Below are 24,233 nucleotides of genomic sequence, written 5' to 3' on the forward strand. Positions count from 1 at the left end.
CTGAGACTTGAAACAGCTGACCTCGTCCTAACCCAAAGATACTCTGTGCTGTAGTTTGAACAGCTCTATCACAGTAACCTTATTTCTCCATGATTCTGTCCCATTTTAGACCAAGCCTGTGGCATTGAAAGATGTCTGACACAACGGATACAGAGTTTGTCCTTTGTATAAACATTCATAAGCCTCTAACAACTGAATTCGGGCCTTTTTTTGGCTTAGGGTAAAATTTGTGATAACTTGGTATTATGTTTAAACACTTGTAAAGGCCATTATTGGGGTTTTTCTGACACATGCACAAAATCATATGTTGTAGAGACATATATACACATTTGACTGCTAAATAGCCCAGTATATTATAAAAACAATAAATCCTGTGCTGAAAACTGGTCGAGTGCTGGCGGTGCATTGCACTTACACGGGAGATCCTATCTGCAATACAGCACTAATGAAACACATGATTTATGAGGATTTACTGCCAGTTGTTAGTGATGGATCTCTTTTAATATATCAGCCAACATTAGTTACCATATTTCCATCACTATTTCTGAGAAGCTTTGTTTATAAAAACTTTCCTTCTATGGGTATCAAACCCTGTAGACTTGTTTCTCGCTGATTATCTTATGCGTGTATTAAATGAAAGTTTTACAGTGTTGGAAAAGCAGTGTAGTCCAGTGAGCCTGAACAGGAGCAGAGAGTTTGAGTCATCGTGCTGTTATACCAGAGGGAAAACGCCATGAGAGCGAGAACATGGCTTAGAATTTCTATTAGCAATTATGGGACGTCCACTCTACCATGACACTATATATATATATATATATATATACACACACACACACACACACACACACACACACACAGGTGCATCTCAACATATTTGCATATCTTGAAAAAGATATTTGATAATTTTTGGTAACTTATTTCAAAAAGTGAAACTTTCATATATATATATATATATATATATATATATATATATATATATATATATATATGAAGCAAAACATTTTTAAAAAATTGTTTAAATTTTGATGATTAGAACTTACAGCTCATGAGTCAAAAATCCAGTACCTTGAGTTTCATTTAATGACCATCCCTACAGTATACATTTCAGGTATCTCTTGTTTTTTGAAACCATAATAATGGGGAATACTGCTTTAAATGTATTACTTTACACGTTACAAATCTATAATATACGAAAGTTTCACTTTTTGAAAAAAGTTACAAAAAAAGAACCTTTTCACGATATTCTTTTTTTTATGAGTTTATATATATATATATATATATATATATATATATATATATATATATATCATTCCATTTCATAAATCCCATTGAGACAACAAATAAGGGGGTCTCCATCACAGTTGGTTATATGAGCAGACACTCACCTCATAGAAACAGAATGTTCTACTATAAATGTATTTTGAAACAGATATTCTGTTGCCCGTTCATATTTACAACTGGAAAATACCAGCATCAAAGATAGCAGCAGTTGTGTCATCGGCTCGTTTCTGAACTTCTGAGGTGAACAGATTTGAGTCACATCTGTCTTCTGGCTAGAAAACTAGCAGGATTTTGTATTTGTGTGTTTATTTCTCATTGGCTTGATAATAACAGACACAAGAGTCTCCAAGTCCCTGTGGCACCACATTTTCAGCTGAATCATGCTAATAGATGTCATGCTAACCTTTAGGTCTGCAGCCCACAGAACTGTTTGAGAGATGACTAGCTATACTTCACAAATGTCAAAAAGTAATTTCTTTGTGCAAGTGTTACATCTCAGGAAATATTGGATATTAACGTTAATTAAATTGGATTTGTTTTAATAGTATATTGACTGGTTAATTTAAATGAAGTGTTATAATATTTACATAAGAATTTGTTTATTTGAAATGTTTTTAAGATTGTTATTCAGAATGACATTAAGGTTATTGATTGACTGATATAAGGATAGTTTAGACTATGAGAATAAAATGACACACACAAACAAATGCTAATTCTGTCCTCAGAATTATTTTTGGAATTCTTTTTGGACCAAGGACAGCTGTGGACTTTAGGGGTGTAATAGTTCTGTGGAAAAAATCAAACCATACCGTTCTCCACCCACAGTTCAGCGAGCACTTACCGTAGTTAAACTTAAATGCATTAAATATAACAACAGGTCAAACAGACTGAGTTGAGCTAATGTATGTTTCTGTCGTATTCTGGCTTCCCAGTAAATTACAACAATGAGTGTGAGTGCCTTATGCCATGATGCTGAAAGAAGGTGTTGAAACTCTGACATAAACTGAACCGCTACCCCTAGTGGACACTATTCACCTTTACTTTATGGAAAAAAGCAGCTTGGACATTCTGCTAAATAACTCCTTTTGTGTTCCATGGTAGAAAGAAAGCCATATGGATTTGGAACAACATGAGGATCAGAAAAGCTGACAGATGTTTCACTTTTGGCTGGACTGTCCCTTTAAGAGTTGATGAAATATAGTTAACCTAGAGCAGAGAACCTCATCAGTTACACTAAACTGTCATCTCTAGTCTCTCTAATGAAACAGACTTTTGTTTCGTATTGTTCTGTACTGACAGATGTCAGTGGTATCAGAAGACACTGACAGAGGCGTAGAGATATAGACGGACTGTCTAGCTCTGGGTCCAGTTGTCATGGCTACCATTATGCTGTCTGGTGTTGAAGTACATTTTGTGTGTGAAATTTGTTCTGTTACCCGGTGTTCAAACGCAGTGTGCTGTCTCGCTCGCACTCTCGCTCTGCTCCCCATTTGTTCAGACGGTGTTCCCACTATGCGTGACCACAGAATGACGTACATTGTCTCCTACAGATACTATTGAATCTAGAGAGAAATAGTTTTTGCAAAAGAAAGCCTCCACTTGTATATGCCACCCCTGCAGCGCAAGAACTCATTCAGTTAGACGTGTGTGGGATTTTATTTATTTATTTGTTTATTGGGTCATTTAGTTGTTTAGTCATGTGGAGAGCTGAAGAGGTGGATGGACAGTGGAGGTACAGTCTGTAGGACCGGTTAACACGAAGATGCTTATCTAGCTGTGGTTTGGGGGTATTTCTGGATGATGTGGCACCTTTAGGGGGTCTTCTATTTTCTTGTGACCAGCAAACTTCAACTGTGTTATATTCTTAACTTACATTATAACATACAAATAATAACAATAATAATAAAAACAAGTATTTAACTCAGACCCATCTTCTCATACTGCACATAAGGGGTTAAATGACTGTTAAGTCACTGCACTTAAGTTGTCACCTGTGGGAGGTTCTGAGTCACTCAATTATTTACATTTCTCCTCCACACTCAAGTGATGATTCAGGTGCACTTATTCCCATCAGTCCACCTCTTTCTGCCTGCTCTTCATTTCTGTCTATTTAAAGATATGAGCTAACTTTATACAAACAAGAAAGACATGAGGATTTTGTAAGGACATTTGTCCCGACTAAACTAATAAATGGGATACGGCATGAAGCTGGATTTAGTATGACTCATCTGCATGTTAATAGACCAGGTTTGTCATCCAAAAAAAAATAAAAAATAATATAAAATTAAAATGTTGAGGGAAAAGTAGCCTATACTGTTATATAGTTATTAGTAAATATGACCATATGTCCTTTGATATATCTGTTTACATAATAGATTAAGATTTATATATATATATATATATATATATATATATATATATATATATATATATATATATATATATATATATATATATATATATATATATATATATATATATATATATATTGTTTTTGCTGTTCAAATATGAAAAAAGACAGACTTATTGTTATATTTAACTTTTATTATTTTTATAGATAAAGACAACCACCCAAAAAACACAAATCATGATTCAAAGCTCCCTCCTAGAAATACGTCTAATAATAAAATATTAAAATAAAAGTTATTCCAAAAAATTTGAAAATTCTGGCATCATTTAAGCCTACCCACCTGCCATTTTTTTATTTTTTTTTTATAACTAAATAATATAAACTCTCAGACTGTGGATTGACCTCTGGGTAATAAAAGCCTGATCCAGGGCCAGACAGCTGTATCGATCACTTGGTCTGCATGGGCTCTGTATGAGTGAAGAGCACATTCTGGGAAAATGAAGAGAGGCATAAGCAATAAAAATCACTGATCCTGCATTAGTCTTTATGTCTTTATACACTCTCTATCTTTCTCAAAATCAAAGTTTATCACATACAGAGTGTTTCTCCAGGTTAAAACCACACTCACAAACACACACAGTAATATAAAATATATTTAAATAAATTTATTTTTTTTTTTTGTTTTTTTTAAGCACTTGCATTTTGTCAGATACCTAAAATGCACCCCCAAGCCAGTTGTGATTTTGGAAGTGCACCAGTGTTTCGGACTGGAGTGATTTATTTGTGGCGTGTACGGGGCGGGACATATTTAAATTAGAGGCGTGGTTAACGGGATGGAGTTGAATGTCATGCAGCTCTGACCGGCAGAGAGCTAAAGGATACTTTGATACGGTAAGCTCTGTTTTTAATTTTGTATACTTTCAAAAATACAACTGGAACACACATGTGCGTCTGATTGAGCGTCTTTATCCTTTCCAGCAATATTTCACTGTGAGATTTTAAAGGCTATAGTCTGTTTTTAAAAGCGTTAGTCTCGCCGGAATTTGACAACTTGAGTAACTTAGCTCACCGAGAATTATTATAAAACATTTACAATTATGCCGATTCACAATGAATGGTAATGACTGATATTGATACGATAACTTATATATCCTAATAGCAGATCATGGACTGTAGTCAGCATCAGGCTTTTGGATGTGTATGGTAATCTTTACTTTTAAGAAAGTGCGTGTGTCATAAAACCTCTCTGCCTGCTGCTTAGACAGCTCAGAAGATTTTGAGACACAGCCGGTATTGATTTCGTCTCTGCTTGCGTCTAATTTAAGGACGATGTTTAATCGCCTGGTGTGCACATCCTGCAGAGATCCTATACCTTTACAGCTGCATGCTGGTGCAGACGCGGATAATCCAAAAATCTGTTTTTATGGGAGGAATACATAAAGAGGTCAGGCTTGTCTAACTGACGTCAGTCAGATATCACTCAGTCACCAGTCGTCCGTTATTTTTTCATTGGTGGTCACCATGACATCATTAAATACCGGAGAGGAACACCGGGAGACCTCAGAGGTTTTGTTTTAGCGATGAGGATTTCCTGTCGGATGCGGCAAACCGACATCATTGTTCTGCAGACAATATCGTAACTGGTGAGCTTTTATCAACCTCGTCGTGTTCTTGACGGATACAGTGTTGGGTGTTGGGTGTATTTTAAACAGAGCCGTTTTTAGTTAAACGGAAAAGAGATAAAATGAGTCTGGATGCAAAATGACATTGTTTTACATTCATGTTTGTTTGTGTGTGAATGGAAAGTGCTCTATAATATGCTGAACATCAAGTCTTTGTTAGTGTTTCTCGAGCGGTCTGCAGTGCCGCCCAAACGGTAGGCTCAGACTCAGATGATCAGGATCTGTTCTTATCCATACAATTTCATTTCAAATACATGTTGTTATCGATGTTGTGTTACAGAATTCTTTCTTGGCCACTACGGGATAACCGTAGAATACTGCGGTGTTTTATTTGTGTCTACTGCCTCTCTCGTAAGAATACATTCTGAATGCATTTTTATTACTTTATTATTTACTTTGCTTGTTTTCATCATTGTTTTGTAGAAAAGTTTGGTCGTTCTGGAAGGACTCTATCTGTAAACAAAAAGCCATGGGGAAGGACTACTATAAGATCCTTGGCATAACTTCAGGCTCTAATGAGGATGAAATCAAAAAGGCCTACAGAAGGATGGCCCTGAAGTTCCATCCAGACAAAAACAAGGATCCCAATGCTGAAGAGAAGTTTAAAGAGATCGCAGAAGCTTATGAGGTTCTGAGTGACCCAAAGAAGAGAGTCATCTATGACCAATACGGCGAGGATGGTAAGTATGGTTGGGTCCATGTAGAGAAGAAACACTGCCAAACATCTCACTGCCTTGGGCCATAATTACTTTTCTAGGAAAAAATAATTTGATAATCAGTATGTAGCAAGTTCTCTGTTCATTTATGGATTTGGACAAACTAAACTTTAAAGTTTTTCACACTGTGCTCAATCCTGGATTATTTTTGTTGTAAACTCTGATTATAAACCTTGGTAGATTAACATTTCACACATGTAATTTGAAGTGGTTTAGCAATATATAGTAGCCCGGATTTTAGGAATATATAGTGTGAAATGTCAGATTATGAATACCCAGGATTAATTTTCAACCCCAGGTTAAGTGTGAGTAGTGTGGAATATGAAACACAATAACCTGGGTGTCAGTTTTCCCCTAGGTTTAAAATGTTGTATTCATATTTACAGTCTAAAATAGTGCACAATACGCCAATATATATTTTCTAAGAAAACAATACATGCTAATAACAATAAGACTTAATGAACCCAAGCACAGTTCTGTTTATACCAGATAGGACAGCCCTTAAAAGGATCGTTATTATGTCTCACGTGGCTAGATCACTGTTCTTCATACACTGTCAAAGCAGCTTTACCTCCTCTGCTTTTTCCTGACAATCAAAATAACTCCCTCACATTACAGGATGATACAGAAAAGTTCTCTGACAAATGCAAGGACTATAAACACGGCACTTTTCCAAAATAAGAAAAAAGTCGGTTGAAACAAAGAAGGATTTCAAATGTTCCCACTTATGCCAACTCCAGGCTAGATGCCAAACTAAGCATATTTACACTGAGTACACCTGCCAATAACGCCTTTACTAATGTTGCTCATGAATTTCGCAAGGAACCCATTTATGTTTTTAGAGTCTTTGCAACCGTTCTTTCTGTGCACTGTTGTTCCATTTTGCATGAAATAAGAGCCATTGGGTACAGTCAAAAGGCTTTGGCAGCAGCAAGCTAATTTGGCTCTATTAACAGATTCACACTGATGTATTATGTTTTTAATTTTGTATAAGGTATAGTCCTATGAATCTGTTATGACCCACTTTGATAACCATCCACTCATTAGTTGTTTTGGCCTGAGGAGTTCATTGAAGTTGCAAAGAATGAGGTTGAAACATGTTTTATAAGGTGTCCGCATTAAGTAGGCAGACTGAAGAGTTGAAGATGTGAAGCTGGAAGATGAGTCAGCTTGTGTCCTGATCATTAGAAGGAGTCCATTTGTTACAAGCCATCAATCACCCACCATAACACATGGGTGTTAATGGTTTTTTAACAGAACTGAAAAGCACAAAATAAATGATTGTTTGATCCTAATTGACCTGCCCTTTCTGTACTTCTATTTTTGTGAACAAGATAGTTTTGCAGTGAAACTTTAGACACTAGAGCTTAAAGAGCACTTACACACCATGTTGTGGTCTTCCACTCAGTTTCATCACTTGTCCAGGATTTGTACTGCATGTTCTTGCCAAAATATTTTTTTCAGAACCAGGCCACCAAGACAAGCCAGCTAAGGGACAATAATAGAAATTAAGTAGCCTGCTTGTTTAAAATCGGATTTCTGTTCTTTGTCCAGCAATCTGAATTTGTAACCAAACTGAGCGGGGGTGGAGAAAAGAAACCGAGAAAGACTTGGCAGGTCTTCTGTTGAGCTTTACACCTCAAAATGGTGATGTGTGAGCAGTTGCAGACTAAATCAAATGCTATTCCATGCTACGTCATGCTGTAGGTTAGCACTTGATAATTATCCAGCAGGAGTTTAGAATTAACATCTCAGTTGCCAATTTGTTGGGTTGTTACAATTTTTCAGAAGTTGAAGTCAGACCATTCTCAGTGTTGTTTTGTTTTCACTAAACAAATAGAAATAGCTTGTCATAGAGGTGTACAACTTTTTGTCTGTTTCAAGTAGTTGTAATACAATAAAGTAGACTGCCCTCTTAGTAGTGTAGAGGATACAAGTCAAAGAATTATCTTGGAGTTGGCATCCATTGGTATAGGTTAACAGTTTCAACTAGACTGTGTCAATGTACTTGCTTCTTTTGAAAATATCTACACTTACACAGTCTTGAATTCTTAAAATATTGTATGCAGTAGGCCATTCTAGTTGAAGTCATCCTATTTTAGTTAACATTTTAATAGAAAGTGGCTTAGGTTTTATCAGTGGCAAGCAGAACTGACTTTTCAAGGCAACTGTAGTCCTAAATCCACTTTTCTCACACAGCAGTGGCAGACTCACTAAGTCGGTGATGCCCTTAATATGGCTCCGTCAATCCTTAGTGTACTTATGAGATGACATAAAGTTATACTTTTTAAAAGCCTTGAATATTAATGGAAGCTAGAGTGTTTGCTAACCTGAAACTGTCACAGAAGATGCTCACTTGTGGAATTAAGCAGAACTTAAAATTACTTTGTAAATACAGAAAAACCTGATGCATTGTTCCTTCTGTGTATTTCCATCTAGGTTTGAAAACAGGTGGCACAGGCTCATCTAGTGGACAAGGGACTACTTATCACTACACCTTCCATGGGGATCCACATGCCACCTTTGCTTCTTTCTTTGGAGGCTCCAACCCCTTTGATATATTCTTTGGCTCTGGACGCCAACGGGGAACCACCAATGGCACTAATGTCCATGGTGGCGATCATGACATGGACATTGACATGGATGGAGATGATGATCCTTTCAGTTCTTTTAGCCACTTTGGTTTCAATGGTATCAATGGTTTTCATCATGGTGGAGGTCGAAGACATCGTAACGAGCCTCTTCATGGTGGCCGTAGGAAAGTACAGGACCCTCCAGTAGTACATGAGCTTAAGGTGTCACTAGAGGAGATCTTCCATGGATGTACCAAGCGGATGCGTATCACTCACCGAAGACTGAACCCAGATAGAAAGACAATGAGGACAGAGGACAAGATCCTTAACATTGTCATCAAGAGAGGCTGGAAGGAAGGGACCAAGATCACCTTCCCCAAAGAGGGTGATGAGACACCTGAGAACATTCCAGCTGATATTGCATTTGTGCTCAAGGACAAAGGGCACCCACTCTTCAAAAGAGATGGATCCAACATTATTTACACAGCCAAGATTGGTCTTAAGGAGGTATGTGTATTTCATTGTTCAGTGTTTTAAGTTTCCACCATTTATTTTTATCCTCAATTGGTTATTGGCCTGAAATGGGCTACTGGTCAGGTTTTTGCACCTTTGTGGTTTTTTAACATTTCCTGTCTAGCCATCAAAGCAGACTGGGTTGTTTTATCAGTTGGCTTCTGTAACCCAAGAATAGACAGACCTAGACTTAGATTAGACAGGTTTACTGCAATCTCAACACCAGACCACCCTTTGGCCTTTGTGCCCTCATTTACGTGGACTTACAGAGTAAATGAATGGGCTTCATTTGGAATCAACCCCGTCGAGTCCAAAATAAGTGCTGACCTTGTTAACCTGCACAGCTGCTAAATTTGGCTGCATTATTCCCAACATGCAAACCATTGTTGGTTTTATTATCCTGCATTATCTATCTACATTATGAAACATATTTTTGCATAACATTATAATGTGTATATATAGGTAAATATACCTGAGCATGCCCAGTGTTAATCTGACATAGCTATAGGACTTGATAGGACACATGCCTGTGTAGAGTGTAGAGTCCCTCCATGGCTCAACGTCATTGCTGATTTACTCTCTGTCCCACTTCAGTGTGAGAGCACAGGAATGTCATGGTGCGGTGTCATACGCCAAAGCAGAGTCCTCGCTTTGAAAAAGCGAGTTGAACTCGCCTGGTAGATTTGAACTACGCAGATACAATTGTCATGTGACCCGAGCCGAGTGTGTTTTTTCAGGTTGCACATGGAATGTTAATTTGGCTAAAAAATTTTTTTTTACTGATAATATAATTTGCTTGTTTGTACATAATAAGCAAGCAGCTGAAACTCATAACTGTAATCGAAATGTTAGATTTCAGAACAATTGTGAATTTTATTTTTCTTTTGTGTCTTTCATGGCATAGTTTTTTTTTTATTATTATAAAAGTTTAGGTGTTTATGACAGCTCCTAGTGTCACTGCTGCAGTGCTGGCCTGAGGGGATTCAGTAAAGTGAAGTCATCAAACACTGAAACATGATGCATTTTTAAATCAAACCAATAATTTCAATATATAATTGATGTCGCCTAGATGTAATGGGATTTTCATGGGCTGACCTACTGAGGATAATAACTACGGTCTACAGTAACTGCATATATTTCTGTTTGTCTAGTGACCTAGAAAACCACTGTCAGTAGTCAGTTAATACTTTATAGTGACAGACGTCAGCAGAAATAGCCTTAATGTCAGTCTTGAGTGACCATGATGTGTTTCGGAGCACCAGTGTAATTAACAGTGAAAACATATTCTTGTCTTTCTGTTAACTTTACTTTTGATAACTTTTACTTCGGCAGCTTAGCCAGGGTAGGAAGGCAGCTATCAGCTGTTTTAAACAATAAGATTTTCAGCTCTACAGCACTTTTGCCTTTTTAATGTCAAACATGGATTTAAATAATATCTAAAAACATATTCAGAGCCTATTTTAACTGTCTGCTAATCATTTTGGAGATGTTTTGAGGTCAGTGATTTACTTTTAAAGGTCTCGCTCATTAGATGCCCAGAATGAAACCCGATAAGTAGCAGTGAACATCACAAACTGTTTTGCCATCTGGTACCATCTCATGCATACTGATGGCAACTTGCCCCACAAATTTTCATCTACCTGTTTATTGTAAACACATTCAGAGGACAGATTTAGCATGCATCTAGACTGTTCTCAAGGGAACATTGTCTTCATTTCAATATCACTTTTCACTTAGAGATGCTCTTAGTGGAACCCCAAGGCATTGCTTTAATTAGAGCTCAGAGTTTCTTTAATTGCCTGTTTATAATGACCATGGGTTTGTACAAGAGTGAGACAGCTATAAGGTCCTTGTCTGCTGGTAATTTCCATACACATTCACCTAGTAATTACTCATCAGCACTACTAAAGAGCCCTAGCAGTGGTGCTGAGGAAACACGGGCCCACATTATGCTATCTGTACGATAATGCTAGATTATTCAAGTCAGCTCTGAATGTGATCTTAGATCAGTAAAGTTAATTTGTTAATTTGAGCACAGTGTCTTAAAGGTGCATTCAGTAGTTCTTCAGTTAACATTAGCGTTGCTGTTCCTCATAAGTACTAATAGCACAATGGTGATAGACACTGCATCAGTGTTGGGAGTAACGCATTACAAGTAACTTAAGTTATGTAATCAGAGTACCTAGTAGAATACATTTTCAAGCACCTAGTAAAGTAACACATTACTTTTTAATTTACAAAAAAATTACTTTGTTTTTCCATTTATTGTCTGACAAGTCTCCTGTCCCCATATTGGGAGAAATCAGAAGTACAGAGGCGTTGTGTGAACATGATGTATTTCTAGACTAAATGTTAATGTGCATTAATTCATCCCAGTTGCAAAAAAACTGATTTAGTATTCATCAAAATGAATTAAAATGGTGAAATGCAAACTCAGAATATGACACAAACCTGCAATAATTAAATTATTTTTAAAAATGTATCTAATCCCATTTTATTAACTAATGTCTTTGCTGTAGACTTTTGATGATCCAGTTCAACCATACTAATAAGCAAAAATGACTTCAGATAAACTAACAATTGTGCTTCATATTTCTTTTTTTTCTTTCTTTTTTTTTATTCCTGAAGAGTGTTAAACCTTCTGTGTTCTACAGTACAGACGTGAATTTACTTTTTCTTCAGCCTGAGGTTTATTCATTACACTTTTTGGTGTGAAAGGGCTTTTACATTTGTTATAAATAGAACTTCTTAAAAACAATCAAGCCCTGCTCAGATTTAAAAAGTAAAGCGAATGTACAGCAGGTCATGGCATTTCAACATGGTGAAATACATTGTGGTTGTGTGACTTCTTTATGTTGACTTATTTAAAAAGTTTTATAGAAATGCCATATGCCAATGCTGTATACAGCATTTTAAGCACATTTTTAGCATCAAACAAATGAATGCAGCTTTAATATGTGTGAACACGTGACATACACTGTGCTGAGCAGAATATGTAAAAATACAGTTCAATCCTAAATACATCCTGTCCTTACATAGAAGAGTTTGGTTCCAAAATGCTGCAAATCCATTTTGACTAAATTGTGGCAAGATTAAAACCACCATTTTCTGTTTCAAATTTTCACATAGCATCTTTAGGTTATAGTAACAATAAACATTCAAATCCAGATTTCGATTTTCAAAGATTTATTATGAAATTGTATTTTTCCCCAAAATTAGATAAAACCATGACAAAAAAAAATTTATGGAATTAATCCATTGAATCAATATAAAAGTTATTTTTCCTATTGAAAATACACAACATGGTTAATCCACTTATGACAGCCTCTGAACTATGTCAATACTATTATATAGACTCACTGGACTAAAAACACATTCAGTCAGTCATGGCTCCCAAAATTAATTCAAAGGGGTCATCTTGTTAATGCTATAAATTAATTTCAGAAATAAAATAAAATTTCATCATGAACAACAATATCACATTAGACCACAGAAATTCCACAGTGGCATTTCCCTTACATTCAATATCGATTTATCAACAAACAAAAAAGTTTGTTTGTTGATCACAAAGTACAAAGTAGATGAGAAAAAACGGGTGCCTGGTGTATTCAAAGCACCAGCATTACTGTCTAGAGTGCATGGAATGGTGCGCTGTGATTGGTTAAACAGATGTATCGCATTCTGCAGAGAAGGGATACTGGCGTTTGTCATGTTTTGGAAAGAAAGGTAGAAAAAAATTACAGAATAACTCGGAAGATAACACATTTTGCGTAAAATTACAAATGTAATTTTAGATTCCGACCAGATAAAATACAGATTTTGGTGGAAACCAAGGTTTTTTTTAAATGGCGTTTATTACGTTTTGGAACCAAACTCTTCATATTTTGATCATGAAAGAGTGACAAAAAAATTGCAACAATTTATGAGCATAGTTGCAGTCCATCCACTATTTGCTTGTCTGTGTCACCATTGACACACTTATTTCATTATCTGCTTGCTTAATGGGTTTGTAAATGTAGTTGTAGCCTATATATCTCTCTGATGGAAATGGTCTGCAAACTTCATACTGGTGTCCAGATTAATGACACCAGTATATGGACCAGCTTTGACCTAGCTGTGGACCAGAATTTATTTTATTTTTAATCTCCTTTAACAAGACTATGTTTAGCAGTTGACAGAACGATGTAGTCAAAAACAGAATTTTTTTTTTTATTTCACCCATACACAACATATTCAAAACAATTTGCAATTACACATATCTGCGAAAACGACCAAAAACACTGTATTATGTATTCCGGGCCAGTAGTTGGCACTGGGCACTTGTTAGTAAACCGTACTTGAGGGAAGTGACGATTATATGTTGTATATGCTGCGTCTGAAGAAGCGTTAGCAAACTCTTGAGCAGCAACAACAGTACCATATACTCCAACATTGTTGTGTGTTTTTGTTCGTGCTCGCCTTTAAAATCGACACGTACTGCGCATGTCTACATACCTTACATGTACTACGAATGCCCATTATGTCACCATTTACAAAGATTCCAGTTTCGGATGTTTTACGCTGAAACAATAAATGTGTTTTCAAAAACGTGCACTTTGATACTCATTTTCAAAAAATATGTGTTTTCAGTCCCCAAAAGGTACGGTAGTTGTCATGTAAACGAGCATGCAAAACGCATTAAAAAGTTTTCCGTTTTTGGCTGAAAACATTGTTTAATGGCACCTTAGTTTAATTCTGCTGCAGTTCTGACATGAAGTTTGGTTTAATTCTAGTTGCTGTTTGGGAAACATCATCATTAGCCAGAGTTGAGGAAATGTCTGGCAACTTGTCATGGTCAACTGTTTTGTGAGAGTATCAGCTACTCCCTTCTTTCCATGAATCCCACGGCTTCCATCCCCCCAGCCCACACTGCTGCTGTCTGTAGGAAGGAGCTGATGTCATTGCGAACACATTTTCTCATCCCTTGAGGCAGCTGCTAAGCATAGCTGTCTGGCAATATTTGTGCTTGGTATTCACAGAAAGTTCATGAAAAGCTTTTCCAGCATAAGCTCACATGCAATAACAGCAGTCTCTTCACTTCATTAGCTTCACACAAATAAGTTTTAATCTTTAAGTTTTGAATTTAGCCATTTCATGCTTCTTATCCTGATACTTAAAGGAATAGGCTAGTTTACCCCAAAATAAAAATTTTCGTCATTCACTCCCCCTGAAGTTGTTACAAACCTGTAGTATTATCTTTTGTCTGTTGAACATGAATGAAGATATTTAAAGAATGTAAGGTACCAAACTGGTCCGCATGTTCAGATATCCACTCACTGACTTCCATAGAAGTAAATAAATACTATGGTAGTCAATGGAGACCAGAACCTGTTTGGTTGCCCACATTGTCCAAAATATCTTCTATTAGGTTCAGCAGAAAAATTGAAATTTGTACTAGTTTGGAACAACCGAAGAGGGAATAAATGAAGCTCTGTTGGAAGATAAAAACTTAAGTAACAAAAGTTATATGATGTTCCAGAAGTGAATATAGGAGGATCTTGCTTATTTAATCCTGTCAGTTACATTTCAGGAATTTATTTTAATTTTTATGGGGTTCAAGCGCGTATCCGATCAGTGATCTCCACATAAAACTGGTTTTGCAGACCAAACTGTAAGTCGTAGAGACTTAAAACTTGGAGGCATGGTAGTACTCAAGCCGCCTACAGCGTGACCAAGGCTCGCCCCAGGCAGCCTGATGGGGGCGCTACAGCAAACAAAAGTATGAAATCACTCATAACTCTTAAACCGTTAGTCACAGTCTCAAGTGTCTTATGTCGTTGGAATCCTTTGCTCAAACCAGACAAAACGCATGCCTCAGATTTGCTTGTGAGCTTGCAAACTAGTCCTAGATCTTTGCGCCCGATCGGAACCACACATAAGTTGCACAGAAAGATTCTCTAGGGAGTGAATACCAATGATTATCAAAAATCTCACTCACCATCACAAAGGGGCACCAAAACGTTTAAAAGGGGCAGGGCCACTTTTAGTAAAATGCCTATAACTCCTGAAGGTACCTAAGAGCTCAATCTGAGATCACAGGAAAGTAAATGTGGAGCTTGGCCACTTGGTGGTGCCACAAAAAATGGCTATAACTGTGAAACCATTTGTCCTATTAACATGAAAATCAGTCTTGGTCCAAAGTGCCACAAGTGTCAACAGAGCATATCAAAAATCATTGCCGCAATTGGCCAACAAAGTTTGAGCACCTGTTTGACAAAGTCAATGAAGGCTGATCGGTATGAAACTCAGTGGGCCTGTTTGATTCACGGAGAGAAATTTGAAAGAAACCAACCACTGGGGGCGTGGGGGGCAATATCACATTTTTCAAGGGTGTAAACGATTGCACATTGTGTGGTTTTTCCACACTTACCCACAATATTCATATCATACAATATAAGTCCTCATTCCGGATAGGGCTGTACGATATATATCATTATCGTATCTATATCTATATATAAACTTTCAAGATATTACTATCGAAAAAAGCAACGATATAGACGATATAGATTTCCCCTCTCCGTGCTCGCCCTGCATACAACTCTGGCAGTCACAACAAACATCAGTTTTACGAGGGCCCTTGAATGCACCGCTAAAGCCAGCGCACACACACACTGTACAGAGACAGCGGATAAATTAGAAAGAAAGAAAATGAGTGCGGGAGATAATGCAGCTGGTGGTACAATTCTCTGGACTCTCTAGGCCAATAATTTTCAAAAAAAAAATTCCTGTCCAAATTTACCCAAAATAAATTTGCCTAAAGGAAAACTCAAAACTTTACAAAACCTGTTGAGCAAGAAGTGATTCTAAAAAAGCTTGTGAAATTTTAAGGCTATTGAATTACAGGTGGCGCTGTAACAGTCATAAACATTAAAAAACATAATTTTTCTATGGTTAATTACTTGGATTTGCCAAAAATGCTTTTTTTAAATTACTGATTTGCGTTGGTACAGCCTTTCCTAAATAATATGTAATGTATCTTTCCTTATATGCTTAAATTCCTTAAGCGCTTGAGCCCTGGTAATCGCTGCTTGCAGCTATATTTTTATTTAGTTATCAGATGGTCCAGGGGAATCTTTGAGCTTGAGCCCTTCTATAATGAAAAGTGTGACAAATCTGTTAACCGTATCATACTGTGGGGTCATATGAACCAGTGAAGTCATATATTATATTTTTTGGCATTAAATTTCAGAAACTCAGCCACCAGTGTCTAAAACTATTATCACAATTTCTTTATTAACAGTTGCTTCAGCTTCCTTGTGATCTATGTTTATTCATTAAGCAGATGGTTTTATCCGAAACGACTTACAAATGAGGACATTACTATGGTGTTATTATGGTTTGCTTATTTTGACAATTCTGAAAGTGTTCTATCTGTACAAGTAATATCATTTTAGTTCCATGGCAACTTCTGATGTGAGTTTTTTTCAATTTATTAGCTCAGCTGATTTTTCAGTTGCTTCATTAGCCATGTGAAATGAGAGCAGTGGCCAAAATTAGCTTTCTGTGCACTCAACTACCCCTACTGTAGAATAACACACACACACACACACACACACACACTTGGACATCCCCGCATGGTTGCCCACATTTACACAATTCAAGTCCAAACTTCAAAGCCCTTGCTAGAAGTTTTTAATCATACGTTTTAATGTTTTTGAAGAAAGTTTCTTATTCTCACTATTCTGTATTATAATCAAAAATACAGTTGAAACAGTCCTGCTTTAATATTTTTTTGTGGAAAAATATAAATAAATACCTTGCTACGTGTACTGCATTAAGCTAATTGAGACTTCCATTGTTCTCATTTTTAAGTCGGTTTTGATAAAAGCATCTGGTAAATGACTAAATCGAAATATAATGTAGTTTAAAAGCAAGTAAAAGCAGTTTTTGACTGCTGAACTGGATACTTCAACTGTTTTCAATAATGATAATAATAAAAAATATATATATATTTGAGCACATATCATATTAGACAACATATTAGAATGAGTAAATTGTATTTATTTAAATATAGCTTTTTATATACTGTATTTTACATCAGATAATCAAATCATATTCCTTATACAATGTTAGTTTTTCTCATCAGTTATGAACATTGGAGATTTACCCTATTGGACTATGTTGATGTTTATTGCATTACTGTAATGTCACGTTTGTTACCATGATGGTGTTTTGTATTCATGTGTATGATACTGTGCACCTTCTATATAGTAGTATTTAGTATTTACCTCAGCTTGTGGAAAATCTATTTATGATGCATTTTGATGTATCATGTGGTTTTCTCTTTACCATCAGTGTTTTAAACCTGGTATGTTATAAAGTAAAAAAAAAAAAAAAAGATTTTTGAAATTTGATATATTAGCATTATTTCAGTTAATGTTTTTCTACAGTAAAGTTCTGGCAACCACAACTGACAGTTTTTACCATAAATACTATTAAAAAAAAATTTTTAGACAGTGTACTATAATAAAAAATATATACTTACTGTTTTATATGAATATATACTGTACATGTGCTCCCTGTTCCTGTAACATCATAGAGGCATCTTACACTAGGTCTCTATGTGGCCATGTAGAGTTTGTGCTTATGTGTTGAAATACCATCAACGGCTCTTGCACTGACTTCACTTTGCTTTTTTGACAGGCATTGTGTGGCTGTACAGTGAACATTCCCACCATTGACAACCGAGCGATCACATTGCCCTGCAACGATATCATCAAACCAGGCACAGTCAAGAGACTGCGTGGAGAAGGCCTACCTTTCCCAAAAAATCCGTCTCAACGCGGGGATTTGATAGTGGAGTTCCAGGTGCGCTTCCCAGACAGAATACCACCCCAGTCCCGAGAGATCATCAAGCAGCACCTGCCACAATCTTAGAGGAAGTTCAGTGGATTCACTGTATGGTTACATTTTTCAAACACACCGTTTCCCCCCAAACAAACAGATGCTGAATTCGAAGAGGGACAAATATGTCGTAAGGACCAGAGGCTCATTTGATATTTTGTTACAGTTTTACCTAATTTATTATCACTTTCTCTGAACATGTGGAATGTTGATTTGGGGGATTTTTAAGCAGTTTGTGTTTATACCGAGGCTCATGACTTTTCAACAAGGATTTAATTTTTATTTTATTTTATTTATTATTTCCCCTTAAAATTTTTTATTCTCTTTGTCAACATGTTGAAGGCAAACACTTTCAAGAAAGACAGAATGATGGATTTTTTTGGATGAAAGGTTAATATTTTTGGCTTAATGATGGATATGAGGATAATCCAACAACAGTTGGCCATTGATTCTGGATTTGAATCTGTTATTGTGTAGCAGATTAAATTCCCATCCCTTGTTATAACTGATAATCTAATTTTAAATGAAGTGATCTATGTAAGACAACTGCAGTGTTGGAGACTTTTGGATTTTAAGGATTTTGAGCACCAGCAGAGTCATTTGGTAACTATTTGATATATTTCCCCTCCCTCACGCTTCTCAACAGTCTACAGGTGCTCTCTGGTAGTTCTTGAAGTTTCATGTACTGGCATTTGTGGTGGTATGATTACAGGATTTTTGAGGTCACAGAATATTTGAGTGCCTTAATGTGGCTCAAACCAGCTATTTTAGTTTCATTAGCAAAGACCTTAGGCTATTGTTGAAAAAATACTCTAATCAGATTAATTTGTCATTTCTGTACCCAAAAAACGATGTATGGCAGTGACCATCATTACAGGGATAGTTTACCCAAAAAAGGAGAAATTGGTAGGAAGATTATAGTCATCTTCATGGTGCTCTTAACATATAATGTAATATTGTTTCTGTGGTACACATGAGGAGCTAGATAGCTCACCGTCGACAATATCTTTTGTAGCCGAGTTATATTGTAGGTTAAATATTTGACACATCACATGGATCATAGAAAACAAAAATCTTTGACCTAGACTATATGGTAAATGCTGTATGGTATTTCATGACTTGGTCTGGCAAATCGTCCTTGCTGACAGTTCTTCATGATTTTATTAACTGAGAGACGGAAATTTTCAGTGAATAACAAATTTGATGTTCTGTCAAAGTTTGTCAGCTGTATTCAAAAATCACTTTCATTGTATGAAAATGAACAGCCTAAATAAGAAATTTTGTGTTATGTGCAAAAATATAATTTGAGCAACATCTGGGCAAAAAACTAAAAAGATTGAAGAGGGATAGCTATTGGAAAATGCTTATTCATTTACTTCACTATACACACCGCCACACATTAAAAACAAAAAAACAAACATGCTTCAAAATGCTGAATGACAGTCTTCATTTCAGTAAGTTGAACAAACCCAAACTCAATAGAAAGATGAAAGTGAGAACTGTGATGGTAAAAGTTGTTCTTTTTTTGAATGCAGGTCTTCATTGTTCAGTAAGCACAGCTATAGCTTTTTTATGAAGTTATGAGGGAATTGTTTTTTGAACAGCTTTTTACTACAACAGTTTCAGTATACTGTATTTCACACTTTTAAATGTGTCAATGTGAAATAATTTGCAATAGTTCTCTGTGTTTTAGTTTAGATTTATATAAAGTGCAAAGCCTACCTTTCAAACGATTTGTGATGTAACCGCAGCCTTTGAGAAACTGTATTTTCTATATAAACAACAATTTTCACATTTCCAACGATCCTTCCAGGATATCTCTTACACAGTCGTAACTATGTCATTTAATAATTGCTGTATTTGGTGAGAAAATTAAAGTAAGAAGGAACATAACCATTTATTGACTATCATGTTGGTTTACTATGTGCTGGTGTATGTTTGGAACGTTGTACCATTGTGCTCAACAGATTTTTGGACATCCAGCCACTTCTGTTTTGAATTTGAATGTCAAATTGGAAATGTCTCATGTTTATTATTTCTGTCCTCATGTATGAGAGTATTAAATGCGGCTCCCTGCACCCAATGGGAGGATAAATCAATGCAGAATGCAGGTGCTGTGTTCGTTTCCTGTGATTCAGAAAGATTCAGGCCTTGAAGAGTGTGTGTGTGTGTGTGTGTGTGTGTGTGAAGTACTATTGAACTCTGTCATTTTCAGTACACTTACAGTACACATTTTTGGTGCTTTATGAATAATTAATGAGAACATGAAATAAACCAAAAGTCTTGACTGAAAAGAAAATCATATGGATCCCTTTGTTTCAGACTGAATGGAATGTACAGTAGACGGCAGACTGGCAGTTGTCCAAATGAGATGACAACACTGGGCACACGAGATAACCAAAACTCAGGTTAACCAAGGTAACTAAAATTTAAATCAGAATATTGGCTCCACGTGAGCGTTTTTTGTGGCGAAACATTGCTTTTATCTATTTAAAGTACATTACGTAAAGTCTACGTGACATGAATGGATAATGCTTCCATTATGCAGATAGGTCTGACAAATGGCTCATGCTACATCACTTGACTCAGAAATTATCTTCATCCCTCCTCTGAAATTAAATGGTGAGTCAGACCATTCTCAGTAACCAGGAGCTTTTGACTCAGTCAGCTTGCTTTAAGCCATACAAAAAGCATTATTTCACAAGTTAAATTAACTAAAGGTGTTAATTCAGTTATTTCTTTATGAAGTACAATGGCCCACTGATGGATGTTCTGACGACGTATAAAATCTCTTAGAGATTATAAAAACATTCATGGCTCACTGCATGTCTTGATGGGTCTGATTATGTGTGTCACAGCATGGCAGCTCCATTAACTGCACTGCATTCCTCTAATGGATCTGCCACTGACTGTATGATTTAAGAAATTAGTACTGACGTTCCACTCGGTTCTCTGTGGAGTTTATACTGTGCACATAAATGAGCTGACCAGGGACTGACTGTCCCTAGGACATTCTGGAGCATATAGGCTTGTATAAGATACATCAACCTCACACACTAGAAGCATTTTTAAATCAGACAAAAAGAAAAGTTATAAGACTGTGTACTCAACAGCTTAAATAAGGGTAGTGACTACAATCTTAAAAACCACTGTAAATATCTTAAAGCTGCAGTAGGTAAATTTTGTAAAAATATATTTTTTATGTCCTGACAGTAGAATATGAGACATATAATCTGTGAAAAAAATCAAGCTCCTCTGGCTCCTCCCAGTGGTCCTATTGCCATTTGCAGAAAGTCATCCGCTCCCGGTAAGAAACAACCAATCAGAGCTGTGGTCTGTAACTTTGTTTGTGTTCAAAATGTAGAAAAATGTATATAATAAGCGAGTACACCATGAATCCATTTTCCAAACCGTGTTTTTAGCCTGTCCTGAATCACTAGGGTACACCTATAATAAGTGTTTATATTCGGACTATTTTAGATTGCTTCGGGGGTCCCGCAACGGAGTAAGCCAGTACCTTTGTGATTCTTCATAGACATAAACAGAGAGAAGTAGTTCCGGCTACGATGTTCTTCCGCAAGACGCAAGCAGTTCTGTTTATTAACCGCTAGAGCAGTGGTTCCCAACCTTTTTCAACTCGCGGCCCACACAACCAAACACATATGTTTGCGCGGCCCACTTCAAAAAAATTAACTGACCCCGCTATTGTTGGGTTAATAACTTAGTACTCAAAAGCTAGATTTTAAACTATATTTATTGAATAAACTAGGGCTGTGCGATATGGACAAAAAAAAAAAAAAAACTATCGCGATTTTTTTGATCAATTTTGCAATTGTGCTTTTACAGTCATAAATGCATTCAGGATTAATTTGAAACATATTTCCAAAAGAAAACCAATCAGAGCTTTATCAAAAAGTTGTAACATCTCTAGAACAGACATAAGTCAAAATTATCACTATAGTGAAGATGTAAAAAAATGTATAGACTTGTGGCAAAATAAATAAATAAAAAAAAAAATCCTGTATACAGGGAATTTTTTTCTTTTTTGCAATGCATCGTTCATAGAGCTCATTAATTGTAGCGGTGCCTCAGGTGTTTGCAGTGTGTATACAGTATGTGTATGCGGTCAGCAGTGAGAGCGCATAAATATAACGCGAAAGCACATTAAAATAATGCACGAGTGCGAATCTCTCTGTTCGCAGCAGATTTCCTTTGCTCTGTCACAAAACCGGTCGTGCTTGCTCAGATACACACTGCTTTGCGAGGAGAGAGTGTGCACACTTAAAACGTGTCTCCTCTCACTTAAACTGCATCCTGTTCACTAACAAATTCACTCTATGCTCATGTGTTAGACATGAATTATTGTCGCACGTTTTTATTTCTAGCCTTTTACCGCAGTGAGAACGCTCTGATCCGTCAACATTGGCTCAGAAAAAAGGCGCATCACAGACAGTGTGTGAACCTGGAGTTAGGCATATGCGCACGCTCAAATCGTGATTTTAGGATGTTTTCTTTTAATCGCACAGCCCTAGAATGGACTGGAAATAAACAGAAAATAATTGGCGGCCCACCTGCAATACCACCGCGGCCCGCGGACCACAGGTTGAAAACCACTGCGCTAGAGCATCACAAATTACCTACCGCAGCTTTAAATATTTAAATAAACTGAAATAATAAAAAGTATCATGAACTGTCTTTTTTTTAGTTTGTACTAATCTCCGAGGTCCACTTTTAATGTTATCAAGATTACTACATCAAAAAGCAATAATTGTAGCTATTTTCTGTCCTGTTTTGACCCCCCTCATCAATACGCTCTGTTTGAATAGCCGCAGCAGATTGTAGACTCAGAAGTAAACGCCCACTGCTATGTATGGCTAACAGTTGTGTGTGTTTGGCAGCCATGTCCTACGAAGATGGACACTGCTGTGTTTTAGATTAAAAACCCATAAATACTCTGTACATATTAGACAGTCTGCAATAGCAGACAAAACAATAGTGATCACGTAATAAAAACAGTTACTCACACTTGTGTGGTGTGACATTGGATCCAGTATAGCCCGCACACCATCATATTTTATTTCCACCTTTCGGAAAATCCCGCATCTAATTGTGCCTTGTTTATAATTTAATCTACAGAAAAAATAAAGTGTAAGGAACGAGTACATACTGACTTTATTAAAAATACAGTTTTCATAGAACGGTGTTTGCCTCTATCATTATTTATACTACACGTGCAAATCAGTGGGCGGGGCTAAACAGGCGGCGCTGTAGAAGCAGTTTTGATATTATTCTGCAGAGGCGGTATTTAGCCACACTATTACATCATAAAGTATCACATTCCTCATCTGTCCTTTTGACTGATTGGTTTCAAGATAAGCTATATTTTATAAAGAATGTTTTTTACAGCACATTGACCTCCTATCTATTAAAATATCAAGGGAATTTTAATTTCTTAGTTCACAACCCCCTTTAAAGTCTGACTGGCAAAGTCTTCCTCTGGCACCTGAGCATATGAAAGTATGAGTCCCCTATTTTTATCTTTACAAGTTTAATCTGAATTGTTTGCCGTTGTTGAAAATACTCAGTTTTCAGAGTTGAGAAGGAGAGCGTGTCTAACCCCCATAGACATTCAGGAGGAAACATTGCCTCCAATATTCAGATTAGTGTCACTAACGGTTAGAAAATCTGGGTCTGTTGAAAAAAAAAAGAAACATTTTCCTCTTTTCAACTTTCTGAAACACCCATCAGGCATTTCCTTAACTAAATAATGCATTTATTTTTGTTTGTGCTTTCAGAAGTGTTGCCGCCTCACTAATACTCTAGCCTGATGTCACCCAAGAGATTAATGGCCCTTGCTGTTTAATACCAGAATACATATTCATGAAGACAAAAAAAAAGTAAATTAACCAAAAACTGAGTGCTGAGGCATTCTGCTGGTATTTTGTCAGTGGGTCTAAAACTAGGACATCTTATAATTATAAACACAACATGCAGAGTAAGTAGATTCAAGTTTGAATCCAGTACAACACTGGCAGAAATCAGATCATTTAAATATACATCTATTCCATGCCAAACTACTGCAGATTTGCATATCAATTACAAAAATATTAGAAACGATAGTAGTTAGAATTTTTTTCTCTCTAATTAAAATGTACCTCCTATCACCAAACACACAAAGGAGTTAAACAATAAACAAACTTACTCTCATGCTATTTATTACAAGTGTTCTAAGAGT

General features: G+C 36.4%; 1 protein-coding gene across 2 annotated transcripts; it reads left to right on the forward strand.

The window, feature by feature from the left end:
* The first annotated feature begins 4,447 nt into the window (after positions 1-4,447).
* Positions 4,448-20,297, forward strand: LOC127958434 (dnaJ homolog subfamily B member 5). Of its 2 annotated transcripts, none has more exons than XM_052557301.1 (4): positions 4,448-4,522; positions 5,737-5,993; positions 8,469-9,109; positions 17,798-20,297. In XM_052557301.1, the coding sequence occupies exons 2-4, from the start codon at positions 5,783-5,785 to the stop codon at positions 18,029-18,031; spliced, it is 1,086 nt and encodes a 361-aa protein (XP_052413261.1). In that variant the 5' UTR covers positions 4,448-4,522; positions 5,737-5,782; the 3' UTR covers positions 18,032-20,297. The 2 variants fall into 2 exon arrangements, with proteins under 2 accessions (XP_052413261.1, XP_052413260.1); XM_052557300.1 differs by lacking the exon at positions 4,448-4,522 and adding an exon at positions 4,898-5,274.
* The last annotated feature ends 3,936 nt before the right edge of the window (positions 20,298-24,233 follow it).

This window comes from Carassius gibelio, chromosome B5, assembly GCF_023724105.1.
Source record: "Carassius gibelio isolate Cgi1373 ecotype wild population from Czech Republic chromosome B5, carGib1.2-hapl.c, whole genome shotgun sequence".
NCBI classification, from domain to species: Eukaryota; Metazoa; Chordata; class Actinopteri; order Cypriniformes; family Cyprinidae; genus Carassius; species Carassius gibelio.